Source organism: Haliotis asinina, chromosome 2 (genome assembly GCF_037392515.1).
Source record: "Haliotis asinina isolate JCU_RB_2024 chromosome 2, JCU_Hal_asi_v2, whole genome shotgun sequence".
Lineage (NCBI taxonomy): Eukaryota > Metazoa > Mollusca > Gastropoda > Lepetellida > Haliotidae > Haliotis > Haliotis asinina.
Genome location: NC_090281.1, coordinates 36417000 through 36428773, shown reverse-complemented (window position 1 = coordinate 36428773; position 11774 = coordinate 36417000). Strand labels below are relative to the sequence as shown.

Sequence of the window (11774 nt, the reverse complement as noted above, 5' to 3'; positions counted from 1 at the left end):
TGGATTGGAACGTGTGACACGTTCCCCAAGATATGCTCAGTCTAGTGGCAAAGCAGAGAGTGATGTGAAAATAGCAAAAACTTTGCTCTTGAAGTCGAAGGGAGCCGATGGGAACCCGTATTTGGCTCTGCTGAAATTGAGAAACCATAATTTTACCCCCTAGAGTACTCACTCACTCACACCCATTTCTGGTGTCCCCTGTCGTGATATTACTAGAATAATGCTGCGTAAAACTAAACTCACTCACTCACTTGAATCCTGAAGGAATAGGCCTTCTTGCATCTGAACCACCGTCAACATCTAACAGCAAACAAATTAATTGTTTACAGAAAATAATCTCTTTTAGACCAAACGATAATACTGCTTACCCACAGGCTATGTCCACGGAATGCACGTTCTGGCGCCGAAGTGAGTCAACATATATATGTGGGCGTCTGAGGCCTAGCGTGGGTGTGAGATGGGAGAGAGAGAGAGAGTGACAATGTTGTTTGTTAGCATAAGAATCTCAATAGATATGTAGTTGTTCTCAGATATGGGTAATCTCAATGTTTAAATAAATGACATCGTAGGTCAGTTAAGTAGATCTATGCTCGTGCTGTTTATCACTGGATTTTCTGGTGGTCTCGGCTTGACTACTGACAGACCGTCGCAATGTAGCTGGAATAGTGCTGAGTATGGCGTAAATTTAAACTCAATCACTCACTATCCAACACAGAAAATATACACCTGAAAACAGAGCACACTTTGTTGTCTTCTACAGACAGTTCCTTGACCGCCACTCTCTATAGACCATACAAAGCAGCACTCGAGGGACTTCGATTCTCAACGCAACTCTCTCTCGAAAGGTCACACAATATCAAGTCCGGGTATTCTATTCCACCCCCACAGTACTTCTCCTCAATGTATAGCGAGTCAAACAACAACAAGTGGAGGTATCCGACCCCCACAGTACTTCTCCTCAATGTACAGCCAGTCAAACAACATCAAGTGGAGGTATCCGACTCCCACAGTACTTCTCCTCAATGTATAGCGAGTCAAACAACAACAAGTGGAGGTATCCGACCCCCACAGTACTTCTCCTCAATGTACAGCCAGTCAAACAACATCAAGTGGAGGTATCCGACCCCCACAGTACTTCTCCTCAATGTACTGACAGAGACAAGCAGCGTTACGGACGTGTCTGACGCCATGTTTGACTTTCAAGTAACCTTCCTGGTAGGCGGAAGTGTAACTCACACTATGGCGGTTAATCAACTGTGATGCATATACCTGTGTAAACAAAAGCAAAAAAATCAAATCGCTAGGCTAAAGGGGATATCACTTTAATTTAACTTGTGTTTGTGTTATATTTGGTAAAACGGGGTGTGACTTGTGTTTCTTATAGTTGCTGAGGCGTGTGTCGCTTGTACTTTTTTTCAGTTCTTCTTACGTTAAACTTGTACCCGTTCTGTTTATGTAAAACGTGGTGGGGATGTACCAGTTCTGTTTATGTTAAACTTGAAGGGGGTGCACCAGTTCTGTTTGTGTTAAAAAGTGATGGATGTGTACCAACAGTGTGTGTGTCATTTGGAGTGTGGATATGGAGTGTGTGCCAGTCGCGGTTGTGTTATGCTAAGTAAGGAGTGTCAGTTGTGCTTGTGTTATACTTGGTTGATGTGTGTGTGCTTGTGTTATACTTGGTTGATGTGTGTGTGCTTGTGTTATACTTGGTTGATGTGTGTGTGCTTGTGTTATACTTGGTTGATGTGTGTGTGTTTGTATTCTACGTAGTAGATGTGCTCATACAGAAACATATGAGCTTAACATTGCAAACGCAATGGATCAAAGTTTGATTTATCATAAACTGATTTTATGTCCCAACATGTTTCAGTTGTTTCTTTGTAACTCTGGAATGGACATCTCAGTCGTAAAATGATGTAACTCACCTGTGACACGTGTGTACTCATCCCCCTGTGTTTACCTTCAAGGAATCGTGCCAAGGAATCCTAAACACACAAACGTCATACATTACAAGAGGTATGTCTTGGCATAGCAAGTATTATTTCTTATGTCTAGACCACAGATACAATGAATAAACAAGTCACTATTGTATTGCCGGTTTAACTTCATCAAGTTGTCAAGCGTTACTGTCAACATTCTAACCTCCAACTCCATAAAGACGTGTGTTTCAAAGATTACACTCACACAAAAACTGCGAATGCATACTGATCACAATTAACTCAAAACCTACGACTGTTCATTTAATGGAATACCACTGTGCTACATTGAGAATTATCTAGCTTATTGACCACTATAAACCTACAAGGTGCTTTTCACTATATATTAGACATGCCTTCCTTTCCCGTATTTGCTGCATTTGAGGTTTTTGTTTGCTTTCTGTAAGTAAGACCTGTTTCCCGGTTTAACTTTCTGTAAGTAAGACCTATTCCCGGTTTTACGGTTAGTAAGTCAGACCCCTTCCCATGTTTTACTTTCATTAACATCAGTATTTAAGTTCAGATGATAAGTGAGAGTTTGAAATCAATAGAAAAACATCGTCAAACATCAGTTTTATTGTCCAAATGTTTCACTCAGGTTGGATCAGCATCTCTCAAATTTCTAAGTGAACGTTCTCCGTCACGGACCCCGGCCGACAAAGATACCTGGGTTAAATTATCTAGTTTTAGGTAGGGTTACTGTCGTTGAGTTTACAAGCTATTAAGTTAGTGTCATATGTAGCTTCATAGCATGGTCATCCAATTTTCCATCATTGACGGTTTATATGTATACATATTAAAGCACTCCTGTTCGGGTGGAGAGAAGTAAGTACTTCTCCCAACCCTTCAGTCTCGGGACCTACTTGGTCAACCATAATCTCGGAGTCTCAACCTTTATCCTACACATAGAGTCCTCAGATACAGCTATCTTTAGCTGAGATAAGATACTCTCGGGCATGGTACCTTTCTCGACAATCTGTAGTTTTGCAGCTCAAGCTCCTCACAGTGAAACGCCGTCATGTAATGAGCATTGACACTGAAACTGACCTTACATGTACGTGATGCATTGAGTTTAAAGATAACCAAACTGTCTGGGTTTCGCACAGCAATACAGAGAATTATATGGACTCATCCAGCGTTCAATATAATTGTGTGTCTTGACTCACAGTGTCTTCTACTTTAAAGTGATTTTTGTCCACTGGTAAGGAACAGGAATCACATTAGGTCATGTGATAGTCTAAGTCCTCCAGCCCTTTTACACCGCTCGATGGCGTCCTTCACGTGATAGATATGTTGTGTACCTACCTTGCACTCAGCCGGATTGTAAAACCAAAACTGGAGCTGAAAATCAGCATCATATAAAATCAGGCAAAGGGTGCTGAACAATACATGAGATATAAATACATAAAGGTAAATTCTATTTGAAGAGAGAGATATATATAGAGAGAAGAGGATAGAAAGGTAGCTGGAGAGAGAGAGAGAGAAAGAGAAATAAAGGAGAGATGGAGACAGAGGGAGAGAGAGATGTTTGTTTATCTTCATTAAATCAAACTTAAAACTTTCAAAACGTATCTGAGCTGCTGCCACAATTAAATGTAACATGAAAAGATCTATCTCATTTGCATCAAACAAAGGTATATTTTATATATACACCTGGAAATTAATCAAGCAACACCCCAATTTTTTCTATTGGAGCAACTTTGAAGTGTTCTGACAATCAAAATATGCCGGGTTGATATAGTTTGACACTTTTTTATTCAACAGACGATCTCTGACAAACAACTTAAAGGGAAAAAGTATCAAGACTTTGCTTTATTGCAACGAAATCCAAATTCTTAAAACTGTCTTAAATTCATGAAAAAATGGACACAATTTACTATTCATCCACAGACGTTGTTGTCAGGTGTATTAACACAAATGTCACATGGAAAGAAAGAACAGTCATCTGAGAGTCTGCACACCGACTTTCATCAATATCTAGTGTGTCCTCCCTGCGCACGCACCACCGATTCCAGACGCCTCCTCATTCCTTGGATGAGTCTCCGGATCTGATTCTGGGGGATCCTGTTCCACTCCTCATGCAGGGCAGCCGTCAATTCGTTGAGATTATGGACTGGTGGGTCTCTCTGCCTCACATGACGGCCAATAAAGTCCCACAAATGTTCAATGGGGTTGAGGTCAGGGCTCATGGCAGGCCATGGAATTCTGTCAATTGCATTTTGCCGCAAAAAATCATTTACAGCATGCGCCCTGTGAGGTCTAGCATTGTCGTCCATAAATATGGGTCTCGTTGCCAGAGGATGGTTCTCAAAATGAGGTACCACAGCCCTGTCAAGAACCTCCTGTTGGTAACGAACACCGTTAAGGTTGCCACGGATGGTAATGATATCCAACTTGCAGTTCATGGAAATGCACCCCCATACCATAACGGAACCTCCCCCAAAGGCCACAGTCTCCTGGATGTTCCGTGGAGCCATTGCTGTGTTCCTCTGCCTCCAGACCCGAGTACGACCGTCCACCATGTGCAGCAAGAACCGGCTCTCATCTGAGAAATGGACCTTCCTCCAAGAGGCAATGTTCCAGTGCAAACGGTCATTACACCAGGCCAGTCGGGCTGCCTTATGGGCTGGAGACAGTCTGGGTCGCTTGATTGGCCTCCTTGCCCGGTATCCTGCAGCTTTCAGACGATTCCGAACAGTCCTGTTCGAGATGGGTCTCCCTGGAAGCCACTCCTGTCTCAACCGAGAGCTCGAGTCGAAGGACCTGCGCCGTACAAGTCTCAGTAAAGCTCTGTCCTCCCGGACTGTGGTCTTCCTGGGTCTTCCTGGTCTAGGCAGGTCTTTAACTTCATTAGTGGCCCGGTATTTTTTCAAAAGTTTTGAAATTATGGAATGATGTCGTCCGATTTGAGTCCCGATTTGTCTTAGAGACATACCAGCATTCCTCATGCCGATTATTTGCCAACGAGTGGCCTCTGATAATTTCCTACGTGCCATGACATTGAAATGAATGAAAAACCGAATGCAATCGACAACCTGCGCTTGTAAACACCCCAGGGAAAAAGTGCATTTTTCGAAAGTTGAGGTTAAAGCAATGCACGTGCGCTGTGCAAGCTTCACGCGCGTCATATCAACCCATGAAAAGCTCATGCTGTATGTCAATACATCAAAATTGAATAATCAATCATCAAAATTACTTCGTTAAACTTTGTTAAGTTTTTATGTGTCTTTGAATTTGGTGTTGCTTAATTAATTTCCATATGTATATATAATTATATATTCTGAGGTAATGAGAGAGACAGAGATAGATGTATGTTTATCATGATTGAATCAGATTTAATATTTTCAAAATACGTAGACGTCACTTGCAGATTTCACATCGTCAGAAATATCTTATTATCACCAGACAAGGATGCTATATAGACTATTTCTGAATAGACTATTACTGAACTCAGGGATATTCCAGCTAAATGGCGGCAGTCTCTAAATAACTGAGTCTGAACTAGACAATCCAATGATCAACAGCATGAGCACCGAGCTACACAATTGGGATGCGATGGCTTGTGTCAACCATGTCAGCAATCCTGACACCCGATCCCTGTTAGTCGCCTCTTGAGACAAACCTGGGTTACTGAAGATCAATTCTAACCCGGATCTTTATGGGCGTTCAATGAGTATTATAGACATGTAAATATGGTATACTCACAAACGTCCTGGATGTAACACAGCCAGACATCTGTATGTTGAATCCCACGAGGATGTTGTATTTCAGAAATATTGTGTTGGCTTCACTCAGTGCTTTTCGAATCCTCCTTTTCCTCTGTTGGTATATGAGAAAACAAAACTATCTGTCATTTATGTGGAAGACTACATCCAATACAAACATACATTGCTGATTCTTGCACATATCCGAAGGAAACCGACCTCGTGTTCTATATAACGTCTTAATATGTTTTATAACGTTATAATATGTTTCGGTGAACACATCTCTCTGGCATCTCTATTTCGTTGGCACATTTTCATCAAACCCCTGCTGACGTGTTTACTTACAGTCGATCGCTGTATGAAATAGCCGGCAATGAACACTACCCACGGAAGAGTTAGGCTTGGAACAACGATGAAAACTGGATGATAGTCACCAAAGCCAGCGAGGAAGCTAAGAATGTAAACTGATGTTAAAACTGGCATGGCGACGAAGCCCGTAAGTAGTAGCACTACAAGAATTGGTACACAACAAGGTCCGTAGTCATAGAGATGTTTGCAGAAGCAGGTAGCAGAGCGGATCAAGTCAACTGACTTGTCAAACTCTTCTGGGGATATCTAAAATGAGAATTGACCGGAATTGACAATGTGGCAGATATGGTCACAAATCAGTTGAAGTTAAGCAACGACGAGCTCGGAGATTCCTTGGATGAGTCACTGTCTTTGTTGGCTTGGCCCATGAGAGTTTCTAGTACTTCCACCCTGCCCCCTCAACGAAGCACATGTCATACATGTGGTCTCACCATAGGCAAGTGAGTTTTGTTCAGAATTGTCTGTGTTCACCCAGGAAAATGGGGGGAAATGATGATTCTAACTTCCCGGCACATAGCAGTCAAGTTCGGGATATCCGTGATAACAATGTGCTGAGCACTTGATTGTCAACAAAAAATCAATAACACTTGTCAAGTTGTAAAAATATTGTGTGCGGCCAGAAATAACATGACAATGTGTTGCTGGGACTTAGGGGGATGGGATTTTGCCCATCAAAGGAGAGAAGGGTTTGTAAACCTGTATTCCTGGACTCAGCAAGGCCTCGGGAACATACGGAGCCCTTATAACTTCTCCCGATGGACACTTGTAGTTGGAGGCTATTTCAGTCAGCTTCTCCATATTGCCTGAAAAAGAGTCAAAGTGAAAAGTATTTCGTGGGTTGAATCCAGTGAACGGCTGGATTAGGATGTGACTATAAATGATTCCCTGGAGTAGACACAATGGTCATCGTCTCACCATGTCGAGGCCGGACTGTCACATCTCTGGTACCAGTGTAGTTGGTGAGGAGGTCGTCTAGAAAACATTAAAATAACACTTATAATGCTCAGTAATACCATGTTCATAAACGGTGTATTTCTATCGATTCAATAAACGTTGCTTCAATGCATTACATTTGTTCTTAGGTAAACTCAATTTGCTAATGGTTTTCATTGTATAGGAGCAATCAAAACTCAAACTTGGGCACAAAACGTACAGGGCAATGTATTCATTGTAGCTAAACACACTTTACGCTGGTTGGGTTGTGTTCATGACACAAACTAACTCCGTCCAATGTTGACAAGAGTATATTAGAATCTGTTGGAAACTAAGTGGTTTACTTTCTTCAATCAGGTTTACCATCTACCGTAAAATTCTAGAATTGGTAAAATGTATGCTTCCACTTTATAACTTTTTACTCCTACCAAGCATGTGTTTTTACAAAGACAAAGACAAATCTGAAATAAATAAACCTGATAAACACCAAAAAGTCTATTATAAAGAAAACGTTCAAAGTATTGCGAGTACTATTTGCAGCATATCCCGTACTCCATGCAGCGTGGGACCTTTGTTCTAACACACACACGCACGTACGCACGTACGCACGCACGCACACACACACGCACGCACACACACACACATATATATATAGTGGGGATAATGAAAATGAATATAAATACACACACACACCTTAAATTGTCTGTTTTCATTATCCCCACGACGAGCTTTACAGAAAAATCTTCACCAGTATTACTACATGTATAGATACACTAAAGTATTCATACACTAGCATGATTGTATTAAAAGGCTGCATTAGCGCCTCTACAATTTGATGTGACGTTCATACCGGAAATGTTTTAAAAGATATTTATTGTTGAATAGGACATACGTATATAATTTACGAAATAATGAAATATTTATATAATAGAAGAAATTGGGTGGATTGATAAACAAGCCTTTCCACATGGTTCAAAATATACTCGTACAATGAGGATACACTTCATATTATAATATATTAAGACAAATATACACGACCCCGAAATGTAGTGGCACTGTTGATTTATGACATTAGGTTCTTAAATACCAATGAAGAGTAAGGAGAGTATAGTAAGGTTTTAACGTAAAGGAACACTACCACCAATTTAAGTTAAAGTAAATCTCGATACCATGGAATTCAATATTATATTCAGAAATCACAAACAATCAATTGGTTCACTAACATACCTATCTATGTGCCACATTTGGTGAAGAATCATTAAACAGTTCTGCCATGGAAACACAATTACTGTTTTATTCAGAAATGCAAAGCCACCAAAAGGTACCAGTTAACAACCAGATCTATATATGTGGTAATATTGGTGAAGAATGTTTTTCTGCAAAACGCGTCGTGGGGATAGTGAAAACAGATAATTCATTTTCAATTTCAGTTTCAAAGCCACTTTGTTTCAGCACATACGTTATTGGAGATAAGTGTCGTTTAACATACCGATTTTTTTCCGATAACCAGCTAAATGTTTTCAGAAAGATTTATCCATAAGACACTATATTTTGTAAATATCGTTGGAGGTCTACGTTTTCTGTTATGCCAGTATGGATTAAGAATACCTCTAGAAACTATGGCCCCAATAAATCTCTGCCACAAGTCAGTGCCAGGAGTTGCGTCGATGTAGGTGAGGGTCTTGATACTGTCAAGTACAGGGCACTGCTTCACCATCACAGGCACCACCAGCAGTTGGCTCTCCTCCATGCTCAGGATCATCCCCATCTCAATCTCAAACATGCACCAATGACTCTGTAGGAAGTTTGGAGACAGCACCAAAACCGTCTTCTCCGACAGTCGGATGTGTTCAGTGATGTTTTCAATGATACGCTTGCCACCATGAAAGTCTCTCTCGTGAAGGCTGCATTTGAACCCAAAGTCAGGAGACTCCAATTTATTGGTAATCTGTTCCACCCACTCTCGGTCAGTAATGTCATAAGAAAAGAAGACGTGGTATTTCTTTCCTTCTGAAAGGGAAGGCGCCACACCCATACGGTTCTGGCATTGTGATGAAAGAGACTCTACCTCAATCGCAGCTGAGTGTATCGATGTAGCTGAAGTATTCCTGTCATCGTCAACTGCCTCATTGCCCGGAAATGGTTTAAAGTCTATTTCCTCGGCTGGTTTCGGTGACGAAAAGGATTCAGTTTCGGAACTCTGGGATAGGTCATCCTCCAATAATGGCTGCAACATCTTTGATGCTGGAATATGGTATAAATAAGCTATATTATTGGCCGATCATTCAGTATCAACTCACACTGGTTAGAATTACCAACCTATTACCAGTTATTTATCCATTCCACAATTGTAAGAGGGGTATCTCTAGTATCCCCAAAATAATTTATGACGATACTTTCTAGTCTTTCTGTCTTCATGGACTATCATTACGAATTTTCGATACAAAATGCACATTCAGAAAAGGTCGATACTTCCCAATTACAGGGGAGTCAGTAGTTGGTTTTCTGGTTGTTTCATTTTGTTGTTCTTGTTGCTGTTGTTTGTTTTGGGTTTTTTTATTTATTTACTAATTGTATTGCCTCTATTATTGTGACTCTATTAATACAAGGTTTAGGTTCGGTCTTACAATTTCAGGAACAGTTATGCATATATCTCCGTGCTCAACAACTTGTGTACAATATTCAAGACCCCAATCTCCCTTACAAATCTGTGCGTGATACATATAATCGGATCACAATCGGTTTTGAGAAAACCTCTCTCCCAATGACATTCACTGACGTTAATTTGTTGTACACTTCTTTATCAGAGTCGGTCTTGTTTTATCACAAAATTATAGGTAGGTCCGCTGCCATGTATAATCCCTTATAACTGTTTTGCATTGTCATTTAGCTCATTGTGCTTGGTTTTGTTGATAGGAGGATAATGTGTACACTACAAAGGTGAAAGTTCTGTTGGAAAGCTTTTGATGGTCGTGCTTCACAGTGCCATGTTTCCCTGATGTATGTCAACCAGGCTGGCATCTGTTTCCTGTTTCCTGCTAGCCGTTTGAAAACACTTTAAAATCGTGCTCATCCACCTACTCGACAATGCATCAAGACGAGTTAGTATTTATAAAAGGCACTGCCATTATCATCGGTTCGCTGATGGAATCTGAAGTTAGAAATTTATTGACTCATGGCGTCATTGACCATGCCAGTGTCATCGCGTAATTTTGTGTATATGTATTTATAAGCTCAACACAAATGTCTATCTATTATATTACGTAAGACAAGTTTCCTACAATCACTAGGAGTGGTGTTGGGGTGGGGTTGTGAGGCCCGGGTTCGATTCCCCGCGTGGGCACCATATCTGAAGCCCATTTCTGGTGTCCCCGCCGTGACATTACGAGAACATTACTAAAAGCAGCGTAATAGCAAAATCACTCACTCACAAAACTCATGGGAGAAATTTAACACTATGAACACTCATGAAATTCATCACGGTAACGCAACGGTAAAAGAAATCCTGGTACACAAACGTGAGACAATCCCGTATAGTAATGCGATACAAGCTGCTTACAATAAGTAATCCAACAATAATGTCATACAATCCAGTACAGTAATGCAACACTACCTTCATAGAATCTATTACAACAATGCAACACTAACTTCATACAATCCAGTACAGTAATGCAACACTAACGTCATACAATTCAGTACAATATTACAGCACAAACGTCATACTATTCTGAACAGTAATGCAACACTAACTTCAAACAGTCCAGTACAGTAATACAACACTAACTTCATACAATCCAGTACAGTAATGCAACGCTAAAGTCATACAATCCAGTGCACTACTGAGGCACAAACTTCATACAGTTCAGTACAGCAAGGCAATACTAACTTCATACAATCCGGTGCAGTAATGCAACACTAACTTCAAACAGTCCAGTACAGTAATACAACACTAACTTCATACAATCCAGTACAGTAATGCAATACTAACGTCATCCAATCCAGTACAATATTACAGCACAAACTTCATACTATTCTGTAAAGTAATGCAACACTAACTTCAAACAGTTCAGTACAGTAATGCAAAATTAACTTCATACAATTCAGTACTGTAATGCAACACTAACTTCATACAATTCAGTACAGTAATGCAACGCTAACTTCATACAGTCCGTCATGATATGCATTACAATTGACAGATAATCCGTGACACTAATAAACTAATTGAAAACTAATCCATCACAAATGTATGGCATCGTGTATTCTGGATCATAGACGTTAAACGTCTCACCACACGATCCCGTTAGTCGCCTCTTACAAGTTTGGGTCGCTGACTATCACCCGGATCTTTACGGGTACATGTTCATTATATGTTCTCGCAATTGAATCAGTGGATTGTCTAGTCCACACTAAAATACTAACAGACGGGTGTCATAAAGCAGGAAAATTGCTGGCGTCGGCGCTAAACAATAAAATCACAAAATAGTGTCTACATATTAAAAGATGAGAATATCAGTTACAGAGCTACCGATAGCATCACTTACTTTTCAGCTCAAACCCACGCTGTATCGTCGGGAAGTTGCAACTATGACTTACTTATATAATCGGCCACTTTCTTCTAAGTGGATATCCGACCCCACAATACGTGCATGACTAATTATTTCACGAAACATTACAGCTTGGTGCGACTCTTGTTTGTCATTCAAGTTCAACAGGAAATGGCCAACATTTGAACCACGTGTGTCACTTTTCATATTTCTGTACGAAACGCTCTGCGTGGCTGAGCGAAACTTGC

General features: G+C 40.5%; 1 protein-coding gene across 2 annotated transcripts; it reads right to left on the bottom strand.

The window, feature by feature from the left end:
* Positions 1–319: 319 nt before the first annotated feature.
* LOC137273668 (uncharacterized) lies at positions 320–11694 on the bottom strand. 2 transcript variants are annotated; one of them, XM_067806461.1, is made up of 9 exons: positions 11524–11694; positions 8591–9226; positions 6965–7021; positions 6746–6852; positions 6026–6295; positions 5682–5795; positions 3282–3317; positions 1926–1985; positions 320–1269 (listed from the first exon to the last, which is right to left on the bottom strand). In XM_067806461.1, the coding sequence occupies exons 2-9, from the start codon at positions 9216–9218 to the stop codon at positions 1096–1098; spliced, it is 1446 nt and encodes a 481-aa protein (XP_067662562.1). In that variant the 5' UTR covers positions 9219–9226; positions 11524–11694; the 3' UTR covers positions 320–1095. The 2 variants fall into 2 exon arrangements, with proteins under 2 accessions (XP_067662562.1, XP_067662563.1); XM_067806462.1 differs by lacking the exon at positions 6026–6295.
* Between the last annotated feature and the right edge of the window lie 80 nt (positions 11695–11774).